General features: G+C 36.3%; 2 protein-coding genes across 4 annotated transcripts in view; both read right to left on the reverse strand.

Moving 5' to 3' along the window:
• LOC124178364 (diphthine methyltransferase) overlaps positions 1 to 25,041 on the reverse strand; it is an 89,276-nt gene extending 64,235 nt beyond the window's left edge. For all 3 annotated transcript variants that reach the window (XR_006869785.1, XM_046561635.1, XM_046561636.1), the window contains exon 1: positions 24,730 to 25,041. The gene's annotated coding sequence lies outside the window, so the exon portion shown is untranslated. The remainder of the gene's footprint in view (positions 1 to 24,729) is intronic.
• LOC124178379 lies at positions 14,818 to 17,676 on the reverse strand. Its single transcript, XM_046561661.1, has 2 exons — positions 17,208 to 17,676; positions 14,818 to 16,504 (listed from the first exon to the last, which is right to left on the reverse strand). Exons 1-2 carry the CDS (start codon positions 17,452 to 17,454, stop codon positions 16,158 to 16,160), a joined length of 594 nt encoding a protein of 197 aa, XP_046417617.1. The 5' UTR covers positions 17,455 to 17,676; the 3' UTR covers positions 14,818 to 16,157.
• Positions 25,042 to 25,305: the final 264 nt, after the last annotated feature.

A 25,305-nucleotide genomic window follows, 5' to 3' on the forward strand; every position in this document is an offset into this window, starting at 1 on the left:
GCGGTATAACAATGTTAGCGTACACGCACAACTGGACTGCTGTATTTTACATAGTGAGGCTTTTTTTGGCGCTTGCGCACTTTCGAATAACTTCATTTGTAACTCCTTTTTTGTAGCTTTTTATTTATTAAACTATTTTTTTGGTAATAACTGCCGAGTTTTTTGGATCCACGCGGTCCCTATAATATTTCTAAGTCTAAAAAAAATATAAAATTTATTTATTCACTGCGAAAATAGCATATATAAACAAATGGTCAAAATTCGTACTTTCCCATGAAAAAATCTTTTTCTGCCAATTTACCTCTGAATGCCAACTTTTAAATAAACTTAGTATACACCCAAAAATTGTACAGAAGTCTTAAATTTGTTTTTGGTTGTTTCTGTCTATCCGTCATATTGGATCCGACATTTTGAATCTTCGAATTTCGAGTTCAAATTCATAAGCAGTGACCCCAAAAAGCATGTAACATAAAGTTTTATCAAAATGAAATAGCTTTTTGAATTTACGTCCGACATTTTGGATCCGCCATTGTGAATTTTTAAATCTCGAACTCAGATGTGTAATCAGCGCCCCCAAAAGCCCATGTATGCAAAATTTAAAGTAAATCGCGTGTAAGGAAAAATGTATGCATGAAAGAGTTAAGTGTAAATTATTGGATGTCAATCATACTTCAACGTCGTACGTAAGTTTGACATATTACTTTCAGATCTGTGACTCTTCCAGAGCATTACTTACGGCTTGCGTGTGGACATTCACTAATTTTAAAACTATCGAACAATTTTGTGATGCATGTAAAACGGCAGCTGTCCTTGACACACACATATGTATCGACGTTGCTCATTATATCAAGCTCAGGGTGAATTTTCTTAAAGATGACAATCCTTCAATTAAAACCTTTTATCTGGCATGTATCGGGCGACTAATTTTGTGTGACAGCGAAGAATCTGTACGAGAACTGATAAAAGCTCTTCTCGTCGTTTCACTAAGCCCAACAGATGGCAAAATATTGAATAAAAACGATGACACTTTGTGTGAAACGTATAGAAAAAGTTTGCAAAATTTAATAACTGGTAAAACGACAGAGTTTGACGTTGAGGATTTGCTAGCCGAAAAAGATGAGTCTGATAAAAAAAAATGTGAAACCTACAAAGCTGAATCTGAAGAAGCTGAAACCGAAGAAGTAGTCAAGAATGAAGAAAATTTCGCCATCAATTTATGGGACCATTGGGTGCTGAATCTCAAACAGAAAGTTGATGTGATCGTAGCCTCAGAAACTGGAGAAAGAGTCAATGCATATTATCACGCAAAATTTGCACAACGGCTAATAAAAGAAGTGAAACACATTCCGATGTGGTCAAAAATATGTAGCGATAAATGGAAAGTTAGCAATAAACGTCCAGGGTCTAGTGCACCAGTGGAAAGCGAATTTAAATTAATAAAAAATGAGATACTTGGTTTCGAAAGAAGACGTTTGAGGGTCGATGCATTAACCGAGAGGTTGATCAAATACTATGAAGAGAAACGTACAATTATAGACAGAAATGCGACGGAAGACACTGGGGCCTCTGTGCTGTCCATTAAGAACCACCGGAGTTATAATGAAGATGTCGAAAACACGGATGAAACTATTGACGAAAATATGTTAAGCACTGTTAGGTCAACTGAGAATGAAGATGAGGACACGAAAAGTAATATGAATGGTCTTGATATTAATATCGTTGATGAATTATTTGTAAATAGTACAATGATTGATGAAGACATTAGGATAAATCCGACAAAAGAGTTTTCATTGATTGATAATGATAACAGAGAGTATATAAAGAAAATATTCCACCAAATGTCACAAATTCGAATGACGTGAGCTGCAGAAAACGTAAGCATAAAAGTGCCCCTTTAAAGGAACATAATGAAAATGCAACAAAGATTGATGCAACTTGTAAAAAGTGCAACAGAGGTGAAGAACCAAGCGATCTATACCATTGTGTTGTATGTAAGAAAAAAGTTCATGCTCACCCAGGCTGATCTTTACCGTTAGAAAATGAAAGCGACAGTTATAATCGAAGGCGAATTTGTGAAGCCTGTCATCAATATGACCGAATTGCGGAAAAAATTGCGTACACTGAATTAGAAAATCACAAAGGTCTAGCTGAGAAAGATGCCAAAGACGAATGTAAAAAAAAGAAACGAACAGCTTGTACTTGGGTGACGGTGAACAAAAAATTCTTGATACTCTTTCATCTGCCTCAAAATCAAAAAACCTTCCTATACTTAAAAATGGCACTTCCATGATGTTAGAGTATACTGAAATAAACGGAGGTCATTTCTCGTTCAACAATACATGTGCGTTTGATAGTATTTATCAAGTGCTTTTATCTGCGGTTTATGATCATACCAATTTCGGGAATTACGTTGTAGCCAACAGAAAAAGTAATGATCTTTTTTAACATTATCACGGACACAATGGAGAAAAAATTTCGAAAGCACACTTATAAATTAGAGGCACAGATTTTATTAAAATTTAAGAAAATTGAGCCAAAAAAAATGTGTCTCAATTGGTGGACTGCGTTACTAGCGTCGATACCTTATACGCTGAACTGATGAGCGAAATGCCGAGTTTTCAAGAAAAACTGATTTGTCCAAAGGAATGTAAGCCACGTAATGTAAAATTGGTCACAGCTGGTGTCAATATCAAACACATGACGAATAAAGAAAATTTTTTTAACGTGATTGATGACCATGTCCGTATCCACAGGAAACGGCATTGCGATTTATGTGGAAGCGAAGTAGAGGTCGAGTTCACGAATGGTAAGATGATATACAGAATTTGACTTCAAAAATATCGAGGTACACTCAGAGAAATGAGTTATTTATCGTAACAAAATATTTTCGGGAATCCCTCCATTCAATCTGAAATGAAAATGTGTTCAAACTAAATAAAGTTTAGTGTAATTTCACAAAATGCAAAATATAGATTTTTTCGTGATAGGAACGTATTTTTGTAAAATCTGTTTGATTAAATATAGTGTATTGTGCATCAATTGCTGATTTGTCTGGGAATTCGCGTGCGCGTGGTAAGCAAAGACCATTTTTAATTCCTAGGACTTGAAAGTGGTCTCTTGTGTACTCTGCGCGTGCGCATTCGCAAACTCACCGTAACTTCGTAAAGACGGGTACTTTGGGTATATAAAACACGTATGAAAAAACGCATAAGACACGCTTGCGTTACATGAAAAAATTTTTTAGATTCAGCAACGTAGATTGTCCTCCGAAATGAAAGCTTTGGTAAAATGCATATTGATCGTATTGCTAATGGAGATAACAGATTTATTCATGTGGAATAAGCGAAGTAAACAACAGATTACTTCAAGTTGAATAAAAATTTGTTCAACCGTATATCAATGCACAAATTGGTTGAATTTTAAGAAATTTTACTCAATTTATACAAGCTTCTCTGACATGCAAGGAAGGTATCCCAGGTCGATCTCTCAGATTTAATTTCTTTTGTAATATGTTATGGTAAAATAAAAACTAAGTGATGTGATTTTTTTTCATCTGCCATTAAAGACTTCAATGTGGTGAAACTACCCTCCAAAGTAAGGTACGTCAAGAAGCGTTTTGGCAGTTTCACCCACAAGAACGTAATATTTTTTCTACAATCCTACTGGAAAAGTTTTCTTACAACGAGAAATGAAAAATGTAACTTTCTCAATGACAAAACAAAAAACTGGAAGGTGGCTTCACCCCCTTGAAGCGTTTAACGGTTGATGAAAAATAATACGTGTCGCTTAGGTTTTAGTCTACTATAACAATAATCTTATCTTCATGTGGAAAATAATACTAATTATCTCATTGCCTACAAGTCAGGAGCTGAAAATTTGATAAATAGAAAACAGTTATTCGTCCGATTTATTCTGAAGTGATTTAAGGGGGTGCCCTGGTCGATTTCGACGTTGACGTATATATCTCCAAATATCGAAGTCCATGTATCTCAAACGCGAAAAAGGGCTCAACAACTCATTCTATACACAATTTTGAGCAAAAATATTCAAACACATTTTTATTTAACGCAGAAATAAAGAGATGGCACGGATTCTATGAAATTGCAATAGTAAATTCAAGGACTGAAGGAGTAGTCCCCCCCCTAAATTGTCGATGGTGTCTTTTATTTATCCCTTTCTATCAAGGTTGTAATATTGTGTTTTCTCCTTCTTTTATAAATTTTTCAGAGATGCTGGTTTGCATAGATATTTATACCGTGACCGGAAAGCCAGAAATTGCGTTGGGAAAGATATGCACAAGAATTCGTGGTACTGACCAATCTATGTATAAGCTTGCAGGCATCATCGTATACTCTGGCCCCGCGACAACGACGAGACAGAAAATAGGGTATTACACTGCAATTTGCAGAAGAAGAGACTGCACTTGGATTGAGTACAACGACACAAGTACTAAGCCTCAAGTTTTAGGCACCAACCATCGAGTGAAACCGAAGCTGCTCATATATGTTAAAGAAGTTGACTAAAATTTTTTAAAACATCTTTTTACTGCGATACAATTCGAAAAAATATATTTACTTCAATTGTTACAGATATTAGTCCCTGTAGACACCTTATTCATTATGTAACTCTGTATACATATCCGTACTACTCGTACTATTCGCTCATGTATTTTATCTTTGCCTTACTCTTTACACCTGTGTGTTGTATTTTCTAACTTCACGCTGAAAATTGAGTTTCTCGAATTTTGAAGAACTATTCGCCACCAAACTTGAAAAATATACTACCAAACACCACCAAACGACCACGAACGATTTTTAAAAAATAACCGTTTCGGGGGACACAGGAGAGAATAATGAAACTTAATTTTTTTCGCCCAAACTGAATTTTACAATTTTATATCATTTATATTACATTTCTCTTTCTCTCTCCAATTGATATCTTTTGTGGTCATTTACTATGATCTATAATTTTAAAAAGAAATTCATTGTTTATTGAGAATAAATAAGTTGCGAGTGAGTTCAGACGTGTGAAATTGGAATTTTGGTTTTGTTAACCTGGTTGATTAATACATACGATGGCAGAAAATATGGACGTGGAAATAGAATTTTATTCGAGATATAATCAGACCGCGATGTTCATATTATTTCACCTATTAGTCCTTTTACAGGGCGTGGTCTTTTGGTGTAGGGCAGGAATGTACAGTATTATTTTTCACACGGAAAAACTCACAGCTGACAGTTTGGCGGCTGAAACAGCGGCGAGAGGCGAGGGGACGGTTCGACAGAGTTTCAGGTTGAGAGAAGTCAACACTGTCATCAGTTTTTTTTTTTTAAATTCAAGTTCCGACAAATTTCAAAATTCCATGGGTCGGTAGCGGCTAATTAGTGGCAAATTTCAGTGCTTTGGAAACTTTTTTACGATCAACCCTCCATGCAGAATTAGCACACGGTTGTGCTGTTTCCGAGAAAAGTCAGCACTGCCATCGATTTTTTAAAAAAATTCAGGTTCCGACAAATTTCAAAATTCCATGGGTCGGTAGCGGCTAATTAGCGGCCAATTTCGGTGCTTTGGAAACTTTTTTACGATCAACCCTCCGTGCAGAATTAGCACACGGTTGTACTGTTTCCGAGAGAAGTCAGCACTGCCATCGATTTTTTAAAAAAATTCATGTTCCGACAAATTTCAAAATTCCATGGGTCGGTAGCGGCTAATTAGCGGCCAATTTCGGTGCTTTGGAAACTTTTTTACGATCAACCCTCCGTGCAGAATTAGCACACGGTTGTACTGTTTCCGAGAGAAGTCAGCACTGCCATCGATTTTTTAAAAAAATTCATGTCCCGACAAATTTCAAAATTCGATGGGTCAGTAGCGGCTAATTAGCGGCAAATTTCAGTGCTTTGGAAACTTTTTTACGATCAACCCTCCATGCAGAATTAGCACACGGTTGTGCTGTTTCCGAGAAAAGTCAGCACTGCTATCGATTTTTTAAAAAAATTCAGGTACAGACAAATTTCAAAATTCCATGGGTCGGTAGCGGCTAATTATCGGCAAATTTCTGTGCTTTTCACAATACCCTACAATCAACCCTGAGTAGTTATTCTTCGTGTGGTTATGCTGCCTTAGTGTGAAGTTGCCATAACCCTCAAGTTTTTTCGAAAATTTGGGCTCCAACCTAATTATGACTACAACTGATCATCAGCGGCTAATTAGCGGCAAATTACAGTTCCATTCAAAATCACTAATCACTAACCCGTCGTAGTTTTTTTACTCGTGGTTGTGCTATCTTTTTGTGAAGTTTGCAGGGCCATCGATTTTTTCGAAAATTTGACACGCGACAAAATAAATTTTTTCACGGCTAATTAGCGGCTAATTAACGGCAAATTATCCAAGAGATACTATTTCGATTTTTGTAAGCGGTTGAGCTAAGTTAACGTACGTACATGGAACCTATATCCGAAAGTCGGACAGGATTCATTTCAACCATCACCTTCAAATGTAAATTTTGTAATAAGATCGAATCAATAGACTCAGAAGACCGTAAATCAGATTCCTCATCTTTAAACTCAGCCATAGTATCAGGAATTGTGTCCACAGATGGTGGTTTTTCTCAACTCAAAGAAATTAGCGCTGCTATAGATATGCCTTGCATGGCTAAGAAAACATGGAATAAATTTCACGAAATTGTCAGTGATGCCTATTATGATATTGCTCGGGAAGAGATGATCAAGGCTGGGAAGGAAGAGGCGAGATTGGCTCGTGAGGCAGATGACGTTGACGAAGACGGGTACCCTTGCGTAGCGGTTGTTGCGGATGGGTCTTGGGCCAAACGATCTTACCGTACAAAATATGATTCTCTTTCGGGTGTAACAGCAATAGTAGGGTATAGGACGAAGAAAGTTTTGTTTATCGGGGTTCGAAACAAGTATTGTTTCATTTGTAATAGGTCGAAATAAGGGGAGTCAAAATCAGTCGTGGATCATAAGTGCGCCAAAAACTGGGGGGGTTCTAGTACCGCGATGGAATCTGACATAATAGTAGAGGGATTCAAATGTAGCTTAGAAATGCACGGCCTAAAATATAACAAATTGATAGGAGATGGAGATAGTAGCGTCCACCGGAATCTTATCGATGCTATGCCGTATGGACCGGGGGTAGAGTCGTAAAAATTGAATGTCGCAACCATGTGCTCCGAAACTATGGTACTCGACTGCAAGATCTCTGTGTCAACCGTAAGGTCGGTACAGTGGTTCTGCGAAATTCTTTGCGCAAAAACTTGAAACGCCTACGTTATGTAGTAACTTCTGCTGTTCGTCACCGGAAAGCAGAAATTAATAAGCCGCGATACGTTCGGGTCGAGGAATTGCGTAAAGATATAAAAAACGGTCCGAATCATGTTTTCGGAGACCATCGGTTGTGTAAAGACCGTGGTTATTTCTGCGAAAATAATCCGAAGCCGGATGAAATAAACAATGTGCAGAATATGAAAGCGACTGGTATCTTCCAAGAGATCCTTTCGGCAATGAATCGACTCACTGAGCATGTCTCTAGCCTGATATGGGACGTCGACAACAACGTGGCCGAGTTGTACATCGCACATGTTGCTATGGCTATAGGGGGCAAGAATGTCAATTTTACCCTTCGCGGTTCATATCAAGCAAGATGCGAATCTGCCGTAGTGAGGATGAATGCCGGTGGACAGTTCCATGCGTTAGTCAGTCAGAAATTAGGAATGGGTGGGCCGGGGAAATTCACCGTCAAGTACTGTACAAATAAATCGCGATCTCTTCACTCTCGAAAACCGGCTTTCAAATCGAAATCAAAATCTTTCGTCACCCAATCCGCTGACACCGACTACGGCCCGGACGCTGCATGTCCGTCGCAACCAAACATGTCCGAAGAGAAATTGGCTGCCGCTAATGATTTCGTGCAAGCCTTGTATTCGGTGGATACACTGATAATCCAACGGCAAAGTAGAGGACAAAGCACGTCTGACGAATGGTACGATGAGCGTAGAAAGCGGTTAACTACCTCGATATTTAGTGAAATTTGCAAACGACCGCCACAAACATCTTGCGTGAAATTAGTTGAACGAATTCGCTATACCGATTTCCATGGTAACGCGAGTACAAGGTGGGGTATCGAAAAGGAGCCTTTGGTGATCAGTCAGTTTGCTTCGGAATATGGAGTTACGGTGGAATCCAATGGTCTAGTGGTAGACAAGGAGCTACCGTTCCTCGCGGCGTCACCTGATGGATTGGTGGACGAGGAGGCCATTATCGGAGTGACATGTCCCGTTTCTGCCAAAGAGCCGACTCCAATGAAGGGCATAGAGTCGAAAAAAATAAAATTTATGTCCATTACGAATGGTGAAGTCAAGTTGATAACGTCACACAATTATTTTTATCAGCTTGAGGGTCTTCTCCACATTACGAAAAGGAAGTGGTGCCATTTCGTAGTTTGGACGCCGAAAGGACTGATCTTTGACAAAATTGTTCGTGACGACAATTTTGGGAAATTTACAATGGAAAATAAATTAGCCGACTTTTTTCATTTGTGCCTTTTGCCAGAAATAGTAGACTCCAGACGTGCTCGACGGCTTTAACAATTTGATCCAAGAATATTTTATTTCTGCAATCAAGAATATGCTATTTTTTGAATCAAAAATATCACATATTCTTGAATGAAGAATATTCAGCACTTGATTCGAGAATATTTTTATCCTTGATTCAAGGATTGTTTTCTTCGTATGTAGACCATTTTTTAATTTTATATATTAAAAATCAATCCTTGGATGTATATCCTGCTTGTTAAATTTTCATTTTTTAGTTACAGCCCATTCGAAATTTTGCACGGATACAACTTGATTTCACATTATGTTTTCAAGTTGAGAAATGCATGAATTTCCGAATAATGATCTTTCGTATTCGTTTGCTGAATGTTTTCGGAATGTTTGCGTCTTTCAGTCCATAATATTCACTAAAACAGTTTATTTTGAAGATTCGGTTTTTTTTCTATAATAATTACTTGTTACACCAAAGAAACGTCATAACGGAAAACAAAAAGTATGGTATTCCACGCAATCGCATGTATATAATTTATTTATTGACGCGCCATTACTTTTGATTATGTTTTGTACCATAGATTTTGCTGATTTTTCAATACGCCTTATCTATCAATTTCTAATATACTCCTGCATGTCTAACTCAATATTTTTGATTTACTAATTTTCTTTTGAATATCTATCGATGTATGTAACACTTTTAATTTTTCCTGGCATGGTTGGGTGGCTGGGACGGGATAGGGTAGGTCTCCTCATCGCAGCGACCTCCACGTGGTGAGACCTGGGTAATTGATGGCAATGTATTTACTATTTAGTCATGAATCCAACTGCTGGTTCGGGTCATTTCTCTTGTAATATTTTTCACTTTACTGCAACGAGTTATGCAATAGATCTCTTGAAAACACGAAGATTATTCAATGATTTCTGTATCTTATTATTATTTGCATGAGCAATAAGTATTTGAAATAATATGTATACGTGCCAATCTCTCCTTGGATAAACGTATCCTAGTTCTATCCAGTTATATTCTTCGCACGTCAGAACTTCAGAACGTTCAAGTGGCCTGGTCCCAACGGAGTACAGAGTGGGGGGCCATAGCACGCGAGGAGCATAGACTTAAGGCAGTATTCTACTTTACAACTTTAAAAAAAACGCTATTTTTGTGAATTGTTTCTGAGAATACTATTGAAGATATGCATATAGGGTTTGAAATGCTTAATAAATACACTCTTGAAGTACATAAAAAAAATTTTTTTCAATTTATTTTATACATTTTTTATACATGTAAAGTATGGTCGAAGCCAACACCTCAAAAAGCAGATAACGTTGCCATGGTCGCAAAATCTTGCCGACGGATGGTCTGAACCAAAAAAATCAGATAGTTTTAAGTTCAGTATGACTCCAGGAACCGATCTAACTAGAATATTTTATGTATGTGCAAAATCGAAAAATGGCGGCTAAAATAAAAAAGAAAAAAAAAATTGTGTGTTTTTTTTGCCGCTTTTTTGCAATAAAAATATAGTTAGAATTAAATTTTAAGTTGATTGTAGTTTGGTCGGTTGATACAAACATATATAATATGTGTTCAAAATTTCATAAGGACCGGTCCAAAAGTTTTTGAGTTTTCACGACCACGATACTTGAAAACGTTGTTTCGAGAAAAACACGTTTAAAGTTTTTGTAACTGACCAATCGTAGAAAAAATTATCTTACGCTCAATCAGCGATGCCTGGGCCATATAATATGCCTTCAACTTGTTCCAGGTGAGTATGGTCATCTAATTTAGCCTGCTTTTTTGAGTTTTGCTCTCCTTAGAAGCCTCAGTCGAGCAGCGGTTCTCTCGAACGATGCGCTGTTGGTCGCACATATTGGCGAACTGCATGGCGGTTTGGCCAGTTTTCATGCCCATAATTTCCATTATTTTCAAAACTGGGCTGAATCTTTCTAAAATATTGAATTAACATTCTTGAATATATTTAGTTTCGAGAAATGTAAAAAAAAAAAATTTTTTTTTCAAAGTTGCAAAGTAGAATACTGCCTTAAGTCCCGCCCACTCATCCCCTTGGCCACCTGGCTTGAGTCGCGCGGGAATTTTAGCCGGGAGGTCGGTAGGCAACGTCCTTAACGAGGGAAATTGTGAATCGTCCGAGGTTTCTAGCTTTGGCAAGGGCAACATCTGTTCTGATGTAGACGGAAATTTGGATGATATAAGAAATGGTACAGCGGATTCATCCTCTTTTGAGGGAAGTTAGAACACTTCGCATGCTATAAAATTTTGTGACCTCGCCATAAGATCGATAGATAGAAGTTTATTATGTCCTTATCAATATTGGACAAGTACGCAATGAGAAAAAAATAATACAGGATACACCAAAGAACAGAAAACAGAGAAAGCGCGTATATAACCTGGAGAAAAAATAAATAATAATAACAATAATCATAATAAGATATCAATAATAAATAAAGTGACTTGAAACAGTGGGTAAAAAAATTTTAATAAATTAATAAATAAATAAATAATACAAGTAGATAACAGTAATAAATACAATGGTGGGTAAACATAAGGGGTGAGACAAGACAGAATAGAAAACGAAAGACGAAATAAATGAGGTAACATTAAGAGAAATACGAGAAAAATTAAAAGAAAAAGAAAACTAAGAAAAACTGGTTGTCAATTTAACAATTTAATCGGTCCCGCGAAAATTCAGTCTCGAACAGATGCTTTCGGAGTGCTGCCTTGAAAGTGGAGTAGAGGCGGAGTTCTCTCAATAATGTAGGAAGAGAATCCCAGAAATATAGCCCAGCAACAGAGAAAGACTTTCTGAAAGTCTCAGTAGTGAAACGGGGAAGGAAAAAATCGCTTCTTACAAGCTGAGTCGAGACAACGGTAAGCACGTCATGAGAGATGAACAAGTCTCTCAAGTAAGAGGGGGTCCAGAGCGAAAAACCGAAAGTAGCAAGCATCCGAGAAAGAATAACCTGCGATACCGAGCTGAGAGCCAGCCCAACGCGCGACGGTGAGGCGTGATATGCTCATCTTTTGCAACGCCAAGGACAAAACGTACACAGGAGTATAGCAGATGCTGGGGTCTCCTATTTTGCTCACCCGAAAAATCATTATATACCACGCAACAATAGTCAAAGATCGGAAAACCTAGCGTCACAATGAGCGTTTTGCGCAACGAAAAAGTAAGCATACGCCGAGAAGCAGGCAACTGCCGGAGAATGCAATAAATCCGGTTCGAGATGGAGGCAATCTCAGCTGTCCACATGAGTTTGGAGTCAAGAAGAAGACCGAGATCGCGGACTGAGGTGGAAAAAGGGATGATATAACCATCCAGGACAATACTCGGAAGGACCGCAGTGTGAAGCCTGGTGATGAAAGGTGAGCTACCAAGAATGAGGATTTGCGTTTAGCAGTATTGAGGCGTAGAGAGTCAGAGATTGACCAGTGCAATACAGCGTCAACATCCTCATTCAACCTCTGAAGCATCACAAGTAACTCGACAACGAAGCACTGACAAGGGGACCGCCAAGGTTGGGAAATGTAGTTTGGGGTGGCGCGGTGCGTGGTTGCAGTACTACCCCATAGTGTTACAATGCCCAAGCCATAGGGCTAGATGGCCAGCCATCTACGAGAAAAACGCTCCAAAAGTTTCGTTCCTACCATATGTACCCGAAAGTATTCGCCGTTAACCAAGCAGCCCGGTGACCGAGGTGGTAGCTGGCAAGCGTAGCACGCCGAAGGTTCTATGTTCAAACCCTCCGTTCCTGATTTTTTTTTTTTTTTGGAGATTACTCCTTAAGAAACGATTTGAGTTATGGGGCCCGGTACAGAAATTATATGAGGAGTAAAATCAAGTGTAACACGAAAACTTGAGGCGTTATAGAAAAAGACAAACATATATATTGAACGTGCAAAAGAATGAGATGGAATACATTACACAGCGTATCCTATACTCGGGGTCTCCTCTTTGTGCGGTAATTCGTAGTCTCACCGTATAGTTCATTACCTCTGGTCTGAGAGTTGAATGTGTGCGTATGTTTGTACGTGTGTGTTGTGTGCCTGCGTATGAATTTATAAGACGTGACGTTATCACGTCAAAATAATTGAAAATATGGAAGAAATTGATTTAGATGATAATGAAAAAGAATCCGAAAAACACATGGATGCGGTTAATTGGTAAGCTTATCGTTTACATTTATGAATAATATACATTTCAAATACGAACAACTAAATCTTTTATTTAGTGTTTTTATTATTTTTGATTAATTGATTTAATATATTTTATACTTATATATTATTTTCATTACTTATATTAACCCTTAGCGGCACACATTTTTCCGTACTTACTATCGACTTAAATTTTATACTCGAAGGTTTGTAGGGTTGCTGATTACGAATCTGCACTCAAAATTTGAAAATTCAAGATGGCGGATTCAATATGGCGGACCAAACGTGCAAACTCGTTTGACGAGAGCAAAAGTTGGTACTCGGGGGTTTTCAGAGTCGCTGATTACGAACCGCACTTAAAAATTGGAAATTCAATATGGCGGATCCAATATGGCGGACCAAAACGCAAAAAGTCGTTTGACGAGAGCGAAAGTTGGTACTCGGGGGTTTTCAGGGTCGCTGATTACGAATCCGCACTCAAAAGTTGAAAATTCAATATGGCGGACTAAAACGCAAAAAGTCGTTTGACGAGAGCGAAAGTTCGTACTCAGGGGTTTTCGAAGTCGATGATTATGAATCCGCACTCAAAAGTTAAAAATTCAAAATGGCGGATCCAATATGGCGGACCAAAACGCAAAAGTCGTTTGACAAGAGCGAAAGTTGGTACGCGGGGGTTTTCGGGGTCGCTAATTACGAATCTGCACTCAAAAGTTGGAAATTCGAGATGGCGGATCCAATATGGCAGACCAAAATGCAAAACGTCGCTTGACGAAAGCGAAAGTTGGCACTCGAAAGTTTTCAGAGTAGCTAATTACGAATCCACACTCAAAAGTTGAAAATTCAAGATGGCGGATCCAATATGGCGGACCGAAAATGCAAAAAGTCATTTGACGGGAACGAAAGTTGGTACTCAGGGGTTTTTGCGGTCACTTATTACGAATATGCACTCAAAATTTGGAAATTTTTGAAGTAATGTAAATAATCCGAATAATTACAGATATATGTTTGTTTCTCTTATCATTTCATACCCTCTTTTTCTATTCGATATATATCATAATTATCGTTCGTAAGGAGTAAACTCCAGTCGTGCGTCGGAGCTGACACACACTTTTTTTTTCTTTTGTTATACTTTCTTTCTTCAAATTATTGTTTATTTGACTTACCAATAAGTTAATTTATTATAATCATAATTGTACAATAAATATTTTTAAAAAATTCTTGTCGTGCTTTCAACGTATCCATTTGGTTTTTTTATTGAAAAATAACTATACAACGAAGTTCAAATTGGAAACATGTTTTATTCACTAGGTTCTGACATCGTACAAGAGCCACAATGATATTCGTCGTAAAAACATTCGAAACAAAACATTTTCAAACAATTTTTCACAATATGATCCAATACGCGTGGTTCGCATCGAAACTAACCGGAGAAAGAAACATTTTTAGAAACGTTAATAAGGTTTGCTTTTCGATAGATATCCTCAAAACTCCCTGCTCCTGTAAAAAATCCTCATTTATTCGATGCGCAAATTGTTCGAAAATCTTTTGTTTCGACTAGAACAACCTGGAACACATCGAAAAGTTGAATTTCAAACACGTAGACGATCGGAAACCCTGTATTTTGAATTTTACAAGCCCATTTCTCAACTCACTACATCGTACTTCTGGAACAATATTCGGCATGACTAGAACAACCCAAAACAATCGAAAAAATGGAATTTTTATTATTTATATTGTATGGCACTTTTGCCCGACCGGACGTTGGATTATGACTTTACCGTTTTGGAACTTTGTTTAGAACAACTCGAACAAACTGGAACAACAAAATAAAATTCCATTTTTCAAAAATGGGGGGCCCGGTCACAAAATGGATTTTTGCTTGTTTCAGTTGTGTTCTGTAAATTATGAATATAAGGTTTTGGAACGATGTAGAACAAACCTAGAACAATTGTGAACAATATTCGAAACATTCATTTGCCGAAAGTGGGGGGCGAACTTCACGTAGGTCTATAACTTGGCGAATTCCACAATAGGATTTGTGTGAATATGTGTAGAGAAGAAATTGGGCGTCATGAGATACGTTTTTCAAATCAAACTCATATGCAATCTCCATGTATAGAACATATTAAACGAACATCATAGTAACGCAGATATTAGAATCAAAAAGTCATCAGAATTTTCCAACAATATAATGTTGACGAATTCTGCTCCAAATTTTGACTGTCCGTATTCTATTTAGGTACGTTGATATTGCTTATTAAGGAATGATGGATTCGAACATTAGCTAAAAACTTATGGATCATGCCATTGTTTTCTGACTGAACACAATTAATGAACATCAAACGGACATCTAACAAGGAAAGTCTTTCCGCTGACATCCTTCGAATTTGATGAAATTTATATATGTTATTCTACATCAAAATCTAAGAGACACGTGTTTTTTTTTTATCGGCGGAAAAACGTTTCTAGGGAGTGAAATTATGCTTTGAAGTTGAGACCTCCGAGGGGTACTTTTCAGGTTTCACCTATTTTCACTAGAGATAATCGAATGCACCCAACTGGATAATTATCTTAATGATAAACGATGAAAAATGCAACTGGTTTCATATTGGGGGGTTGCATAGGGAAAAAGTTATAGGGGTTGAAATTCATAAAATCGTTATAACAAAAAAAACTATTGCACCTATCTCGATGGATTCAATTGCACTTTGAAGAGCGAAAAAAATAATACATCTGGGTTTTTGCGTTTTTCTCGCAAATCAAGTTAAGGGGGTGAACTACCCCTATGTATGTTTACATTTAATCCCAATAAAACGGCAGTAATTCTTTTTTTTTATTCCTTCTCCTAGTGATATGTTTTTTTTTTAATTTACCACACCGTATCACGTATGTAGCATTTAATGAACAGTTTTATCTAGGAGCCAACTTATTTACAGACGGATCTTTCGTTGAAAAAGTACTTATATCTGACTTATCGATAATTCTGACTGATTTATATTTGGCAATGGGATAACATAAGCATACGATAAGCGCTTACACATATTCGGTTCGGTAGATAAGACCAAGTTTTGGGATGACGCACAGAAAAACTGCGTAGTCAAGTAAAAAAAAGAGAGCGTACAATATACTTGTATCTTTTATTGATAATATGTCAACAGTTTAACAAAATAATCACTATAGCAATAAATAGAAGCGAATATATAATCGTACGCTCTATTAGCCGTTGTAAGTACTGCAGTAATGATAGTCATTGAAAAAGTGTTTAAAACATAACGACTTTTTACACCAGGAACAGCGAACAATAGCAAAATTTTCACATCCTGGAACTTCACAGTGTGAGTTGCAGGAATCTCCAAATGCAAAGTGTACAGGATTTTCAAAATTCGCTGGTTTTTATTCTATGTAACCACTTTTGTACCAAGACTATTCGAAAAGATCGATATAACGTGGTGAAGATAGTTGGTTATGAACAAGTGACTGAAGCTTTATGATATTGTTTCTCAAATGCGAATCAATATCATAATTCATCAAAAGACAATTATCAGAAAAATGTCTCACAAAATTTTTCCATACTCGGAATCCAAAAACATCGAGGGGCTGGATTTTTCCGGTAATTCCTTTAGGTATAATCATTACTTTGACGTCTCTATTTGAAGGTTTCACATCACGTACAACTTGGGGACAGTGTCCAGTCCAAGAATCAATCAGTAATAAAGATTTTGAACCAACTTTCGGGAAAATTACATGCTGCAACCAAATTTTAAAATGATCTGAAAATAGAAAAACCTATTACTGTTTCATTCGAAAAAATGTCTATAAAAAAACAGTGTGTGACGATGTATATATTTGGATAGACGATAGTAAGAACCGAAGTTCAGACGGATCAGCGGATCAGCGGATCAGCAAATTAATAGGCTTACGACTTTAGAAGGAGAGTTGTGTATGGAGGTTTCAGTAAATAATGAAGTGTGTGAAATTAACCCGGATCCTGATCAGGTAACAAATTAAATAAATAACGACGAAATGAAACAATAAAGAAAGTCACACCATTCAAAAATGATAAACACGACACATCAAACACTCTCCCTTCAAATTTTTCGAATAGTTGTTCCGCTCGATTTTATCTATATACCCTTTTACCGTCCGCTTTTATGTTATTGTTACTATTTTGTTTTATTCTTACGCGACTATTGTCTCTTATATCTTTTAACTTATGCACCTGTGCCGTCCACTTATATTTTTTAAACTATCAAACCAAGTTTGTTGGGTTGCGACGTGCAGGGACTATAAATTTGGAATTATGTACTATTAAATTATAATTGACCTATTAAACCAAAATGACCCAAATAAATGCATAATTTTCTCTTTGATCGTCAACAACTATTTCTCGCAATTGTCTATTTATTTCCCTTTCTTTTATATTTGACTTATAATCAATAAAAAAAATTCATTACAAGTGGGTGTAGTTTATACCTGAAGTAAGCTTCCCAGACTTGGATACTTCTATGTACACATTATCTGGTCTGAAAAGCGTTTTCTCCACTATTGGACCAATCTTGCCAGTTGGTTCTTTTAAAACCAAAAACCGTGGAGATAGCAGCTTGCCGTCAGCTGATATAGTCGGCTGAATAGTGTAACTGTGGCTCGTAGAATAGACTGATTGTACAAGACATTGTACTTGCTTTTCTCCTTTGACTGCTAAAGTTCTTCCGGAATGCATTTCTAGTTGGCAGCCACTCTGAGCGTTAAATGTATTTGACAATCCGTACGTTCTAATATTTAGCTTTACGTCATAGACAAATTTTTGAATTTGTTGTTCCAAGACTTTTCCATCTTCAATTGTTTTGGATGTAATGAATTTATGAATTTTTCTCGATACGATGCAATGAGCTCCTTTGAATGAGTTTATCCACGTATGAGATGCTTTGAAACGAAAATCAGTATGCCCTATTTCTTTTTAAGCATGAAAAGCCCATTTTTTCAAATCAGAATCGTGCACTATTAAACCAGCATCCACAGCAGCTTTGAATCTTTCGAAAGTGTAACCACAAATTCGTGCTAATTTTTTTTTGTATGTCCCCCCCTTGGTCAAATTGTGGGCCCACCGGTGCAACTGTCGTATAGATTGCACTTTTTTGCACTTTTGTTTAACACTGCCCAAACCCAAATTTCCTTTCTTCCCGCTGCGCCAATACTCAACGGCTCTTAATTTGTATTCGTAAGATAAGTCTTCGTTATCACGAGTGCATGTATCAGGCGATAGTTCTGATTCATACAGGGCGTTTGCCCATTCTTTATCTTCAACAATTTCCATTTCCCAATCCTTAAACGGTTCTTCAAAATGCAAAGAATTTTCTTCTACCATTTCGAAACCACTGTATTCGTTCACTGCACTCAACAAAATATTTTCAAAGTTTGCTTTCAACTGTATTTCATCGTTATTTACTGGCGAATCCGGTAAACGCATAACTTCAAAAGTTGCGAGAAGCATTCTAATAACGTTCAAAGGATTTATCTTCATTTTGATTAATATTTGCAATTTCGTTTTAAATAGTCTTCAATTGTAAGTGACTTCTTTCGTCGTGTAAAAGAAAAATAGCCGACTGTGGTGAATATATTCCGCGATCGCAGTTTTATCACTGCTTCTATGTCGTATTTCAAATCTAATTATGGGAGCGAGTCACAGACTGGACAGAGATGACTCCTAGATAACACCTTCAAGTAAGGGGGGGGGGATATGATAACTATGAAAATATGTCAGTATTTACTAAATTTTTGTGAAGAATATAAGGAATAGATATTTTTGAAATTCGTCTTGTGGTATGTTCAATATTAACTAATGAAAAAAATTGTTATCCGTAAAAGTTATCCAATCTGTCATTTTTGGCAGCAAAAATAAATAGGTGAATTCTTCTAAACTGTGAATGAGATTCGTATGAATACCATAAAAAGTTACAAAAAATAAAAAATTGATAAAGTGGTAGAATTTTCAGCGGAAAAATTTGATTTTTTCCAATTTTCCTTGCTCAATTAGGTAAGATCCATTGTTTATAAATATAAATAAATTTTAAATGAAATGTTTTAAGTATAACTAGAAGAGTCTCAAATTGCCTTCAAATAAAAAACAAACCATTAAGATTGGATGCATACTTTTGGTCCTATCACTTTCACCAATTCTGAAAATGTAATTTCGAGAAAAATCTGTCCATCGTTTGATACGTAGATGTTGAGAATTTAGAGAAAAAACGCATCACTAAGAGAAGAAATAAGAAAAAAAAGAATTACTGCCGTTTTATTGAAATTAAATGTAAACATACATAGGGGTAGTTCACCCCCTTAACTTGATTTGCGAGAAAAACGCAAAAACCCAGATGTATTATTTTTTTCGCTCTTCAAAGTGCAATTGAATCTATCGAGATAGGTGCAATATTTTTTTTTTTGTTATAACGATTTTTTGAATTTCAACCCCTATAACTTTTTTCCTATGCAACCCCACGATATGAAACCAGTTGCATTTTTCATCGTTTATCATTAAGGTAATTATCCATTTGGGTGCATTCGATTATCTCTAGTAAAAATAGGTGAAACCTGAAAAGTACCCCTCGGAGGTCTCAACTTCAAAGGATAATTTCACCCCCTAGAAACGTTTTTCCGCCGATAAAAAAAAATTTGTGTCTCTTAAATTTTGATGTAGAATAACATATATAAATTTAATCAAAATCGAAGGATGTCATCGGAAAGACTTTCTTTGTAAGCTAAATTGCATCTCCTATTGTTATCATGCAGTGGTAGGCGCCATTTGCGGTGTGAGGAATAAATCTCTTAAATTGTAACGGTAGTGAAGCCGACGCGACGTTGTGAACTTTTGCCGCATTTTTGCCGCTAGTGAGGGGGAGCCCAATGCACTCGTAGTGGTAGGCATACTTATAGGCCAGTCAAATTAGACCGAAAAGTAGCTAATATCTACAACACGGATTGAAAAGCCAAATTTTTTAGGACAAGTAGAGGGTCATCTGAGATGCTCAACAACACCAAAATCTAACAAAATTTCCTTGTGCATCGGCCGCCATTTTGAAAAACAAGTAATGTTCGATATCTCGGCTCCCATTGGTCGGATATTCGATTTTTTTTTATTTTTTCAGACAAAAATATTGTATACAACTTTCATTGGAAGTATTTTTTGATGGCTGTGAATGAAAACGTTTTACGATAAAAAAATGCCATAAATTGATGTCTAATAATGTTTATTGTCAATTATATTGCCCGCTTTCGATGTTATCAATAAATTTTTCATATAAAAGTTGTAGAGGACTCAATTCTGAATAATTTTTGTGTATACGATTTTGCGATTGCTCGAATATTACCTGATATAGAGAGCGTCAAATTTGTCTCTGTCCGCATTCGACCTGTAAAGCTTACTGACACAATAGGCAACGGAGCAGCTGCATATAATCGTCGATATCTACTGTTTCAATTTTATTCATTATTTTTCAGTTTTTCAGAGAAAAATATTTTCTACATCTTTTATTCAAATGATTTTTTGATAATTGGGAAGGAAAAAAGGTTACGAATAAAATAGTGCCATGATTTTATGATAAAAAATATTTATGGAATGAAATTTGATCGCATAATCATGCGTATTTGGTCTTTTTTGTCGACGAGCCAGGCATATTGACGTCGTCTACGTCATCGTCATCATCCTCTCGACTTTCTCGGATTTCGTCTTCTTCGGTTTGTGAATCGTAGATCAATCCTTGGTTGCATTCAATTGCAAGTGAATCCAAATTATTGCAATCGTCTTCGTCTGCAATAATTTGTTGCAACTGTACGATGTTAGTACATAGTTCGCCACTGCAATGTGCACATACCATGAAGCATTGAAGCCCAGCTTTGCGGCAACTACAGGCTTTTCCACACTTAATCTTGCATTTGCACGATATCGATTCTGGCAATATAATTGACAATAAACATTATTAGACATTAATTTATGGCACTTTTTTTTATCGTAAAACGTTTTCATTCACAGCTATCAAGAAATGCTTCTAATAAAAGTTGTAGACAATATTTTTCTCTAAAAAAACTAAAAAAAAATCGAACATCCGACCAATGGGAGCTAAGATATTGACGATTTCCTGTTTTTCAAGATGGCTGCCGATGCACAAGGAAATTTTGTTGGATTTTGGTGTTTTTGGGCATCTCAGATGACCCTCTACTTGTCCTAAAAAATTTGGCTTTTCAATCAGTTTTGCCATTTTCAAGTTCTATTTGACTGGCCTATTATTAGACATGCATTTATAGTCCAGGATAGTTTGTTTGAAAATGACAAAATGGATTATGTGAAAATTGTTGGAAATTGAGTCCTCGTTTTATTTAAAAAAAATTTTCGATAAAATTAAAAGGGGGCAATATGACAATAAACAGTCGTAACCATGAATTAATGGTACTTTTTTTATTGTAACGTTTTTTCTTTTACAGATATTAATAAATTCTTCAATCAAAAGTTGTGGACAATATTTTTCGTACAACAAAAAAAAAAACCCAAATCCAACTAGTAGGAGCCGAGATATCGATGATTTCTTATTTTTCAAGATAGCGAACGAAGTACCAGGAAATTTTATTGGATGTTGGCGGATTTAGGCATCTTTAATGACCCTGTACTTACCCTAAAAAATTTGGCTTGCCCATCCGTTTTGTAGATATTTTGTACTTTTCGAGCTAACTATCCTGGACTATTATAGTAACTGGCCTCCGAGGTTGCAACGCTCGAGTCAAACTAAGAAACACAGGCTTCACGTCAGTTACACGGCATTCAATGATAAAGGGATAGGAGTACTCAGACTTGTGTATAAGCACATGGTATGGAGGGTAGAGGTAAGGAGAAGTATCTCATGAGTCTTCAACTGGAAAACTGTCCGCCAAAAAGCAGCAAATATTGGTTCAATAAGTCACCAGAAAGGCGCTGATAAGCAACAAGGGTTCAATCTGAACTTGTCCGTTATAGATGAAGTGAAGGACAAATGGAAGTCGGAAAATATAAAAGTAGTTGTAGACTAAATTAGTTCGTAAAAGTACCCTAAATGCATGGTGAACTACTAACGTAGTGAAATGAAAATGTACTCAATATAACCTGAAAACTTGCCACAAGACCCACAAGACGTTATTGTATGGAGTTTGCAGGTTATGGACGTGCTCTATTTTTCATATGTGGATTAATATGATTAGAGTTTGTGTTATAAAAAGTTACTGTTTTTTAATTAAAAATTTTTATCTGTATGTAAATATTTCAATCCAGAAGTTCAAATTTTCTAGCGATACATTTTATTAATGGATCTATATTTCTCCGTCTGATTCTGTCCTGCTCTAATTCTTGGCACTTTCTTTAAATGCGTCCCTTTTGCTACAGCAACGCTATCTCATATGTACTCTACGGACATTTTCTATAGACGAAGATTGTCCTCCTTAACTTTACCCTCCATAGTGAAAGGTTTGAAGCTTGGCTTATGAAGAAACAATATCCTAAAGGTTGCATCAAGAATGCTGAATTGCCGCTGTAATTTTATCTCACTTTGTCTTTCAATTTCACAGGTATCATTAGATTTGATTATATTGTCGCATGACTCAGATAAATTTATCCTGTAATTACTTTCTTTTTATGGCAGTAGGTATTTTTCAATGTATCCCTACACGTGAGTTAGCGTACACATGTGATCTTCAGCTGATTTGATTTTGCACAAGCTAATTCGCCAAGCCTTGTTTGTTTTTAAACCACGCTGAGCATCAAACTTTCAACAATACGATCTGCAAAAGTGACGCCATTATCGTTTACTTGGCATAATATAATCATAGAGCTCTACATGGGGAGACCACCTATTATTCTGATTCGGTGGGGTTACTTGTGAAAGATATACTCGAAAATGTTTTTCATCTACCGAAGCCCTCTCTTCTCTTCTTTTGAAGTATTCTAAAACATGAAAACAAATACATTCTTACTTGATAATATTTCACCTTGGCTGTCAGCAACCATTAAAAAAAAACCAATAAATGTTAAAATTGTGGCTTTTGAATAATTTTGGTAAATTGAAGTAATTACTTCAGTAGCTTGCAAGTTTCTATGTAATATACCCAAAGTATTAAACGATTAAGTTTGGTCAAAAAGTCTTTTTATGAATAACAACCCAGTAAAATACAATATTTTTAACTTTTATTAACTCTACAAAAATTTATATTTGGTTCTCAATAATTTGAAATTTGACCAAAATTGATTCATCCAAGCTGCAACTACATTCTATTTATATTGAATGGAAATCATAATACTCACAGCTAATCAGCTACCACAGAGGCATATGATAAACTTTTTCCTAGCTTTCATCCTCCCTTTCACTTCACATTGCTGCTCGCTCTTGAGCGAAACGATGTGCTACCTAATCGTCTTTTCTGTATCATTTTAGGCTTGGTACAGCCAGATTCTTTATTCAATCCTATGTTACAAGTCTGTACAATAAACTATCTGCAAGTATAACACGGAGTGTATCATTTTTCTAATACCTAGTGATAACTTTGAGGTAGTTACTGGCAAAACCATGAATTAAGGAGATTGGTGAGCGCTTCTTGGGTAGGCAGTAAGAGGGGTAAGCCTATGCTTATACACAGGCCTGACCAATGGTTCTCAATATTAGTCTTAACTAATAAAATACAAAAAAAACTTCAAACGAAAGGTTTCTGACAACTTACTTAATGTAATCGCTTCTTCTAAATGAACTGAATTGTATTTCGCTATTGTATAATTCCAAAAAAGTATTTTGTGAGCATTTGCTCAAGGATTATGTGTGAAACCTCATGCAAAACACTTAACATTTTTTACTGTTATTCACAAACGATATGGACAAAGATCTTTATACTTTACAAACATCTTTTTAAGAATAATATTTACCATTTAGATAGTTTTTTGTTGAGATGACTATGTTTTTTGTCTGTGATTTTCAAGGTAAGCAGCATTTCACTGCATACCCATCACATACCGGCATAAGCGCAACGCATTTATAAGAAATACAACTTCCACTATTGAATACTTGGAATTTATGTACATCGTCCATCTGAGGTTTTGTATAGTAACATAAATAATATTAATCAATATTGTGCACAAACTTGAGTTGCGATTCCACCTTCTAATTTTCCTTACCAATCTCCTCACATAAAATGCACAACTTTGATTTTTTGCAACACAATACTGGTCTCTGAAAGTAATCTATATCTAGATTACTTTTTAATTTTTCACTTCAAGCTTTATGGAGACATTCTTCAACTCACAAACTTCAAAAAAATATCTAGTTAAAAAATCAATTTCTTTCATCCAAATGGTACAGAACTTTCTAAACATTAATTTTAAGACCAATCTGTGTGCAGGTTACTGGAATTCGAATTTCGTAATTCCTACAAATCTTTTCAGTACAGTTAAAGAAAGCCATTGGTGCAAGATTAAACTATTTGCCTGAATAATAATCACAGAATTGTATACAAAGATTTGATCCATCTTTCATATATAACTTTCACAATAAAAATCTTAGATCACATTTGATTCATCGAATGATAACCCTCGTAAGTATCACACAGTCATTAGGGGCTGGTCTGTGGGATTGCTATCAGCTTTTCAGTGAAATCTGAACAGATAAATAGCAATTATAATTCCGACCGAGTTTCAAACGCTATTCGAATAAACGTAACGAATTATCAAGACGAATACTTTGAGGAACAATATACTTAAATAATAAAAAATACGATGACACACAGACAATTGCCATTACGAATACATTAACGGAAAATGATTGTTTAGGAGGCCATAGAGTGTCGTAAGGAGAAAATGTTTCGGTGATGATCTAACCGATGAGGATTACTGGCCGAAGAATAAGCTAGATTAGTTTTGCGTTGTAACTATTAGGTTAGGTAACTAATGGAAAAAATTTCATGTATAGCACAGATAGTATTATTGTGACATTACCTTATACACGAAAAGTTTCAAACGTGACAATTTCATACGTCCAAGACGATTCGTAAGATAATTCTTTAACAGATTTCATCTATCCACGAAACCCGGGAATGAGAAGGCAAGGTACTACGCACAGCAATACACAAGTAAACATCCAAAATCGGATAGCAATAATAAATCACCAGAAATGAACATGAATATTCACAATCTCAAGCAAGGTTGTATTATATTCTTCATAACACGCCGCGACATTCGAATTTTGGACTGGAAAACTAGCAGACGTATAATTTACAGAAGTTAGAGCATGTACTACTGGAGGTAGCCTCACGTGTAAATAGAAGTGTGGCGGATGAGTACGAGACAGCCGGGGGGGGGGGGGGGGGGTATATATCTGTGTGACGTCAGAACGGCAATTCCCGAAATTTCCAGAGGCCAGTCACTGGAAATCGTTGGTAAAAATACAGCTAGACACACAATCAGTAGTTTGGGTCGCCAAGTACCGCTTATGCATTAAAATGCGATGGACAACCTGATTCAATCACCCATTTTGAATAAACTGGATTTTATTCTTAATAAGTAATTTAATAA

The sequence above is a fragment of the Neodiprion fabricii genome, chromosome 3, assembly GCF_021155785.1.
Source record: "Neodiprion fabricii isolate iyNeoFabr1 chromosome 3, iyNeoFabr1.1, whole genome shotgun sequence".
Lineage (NCBI taxonomy): Eukaryota > Metazoa > Arthropoda > Insecta > Hymenoptera > Diprionidae > Neodiprion > Neodiprion fabricii.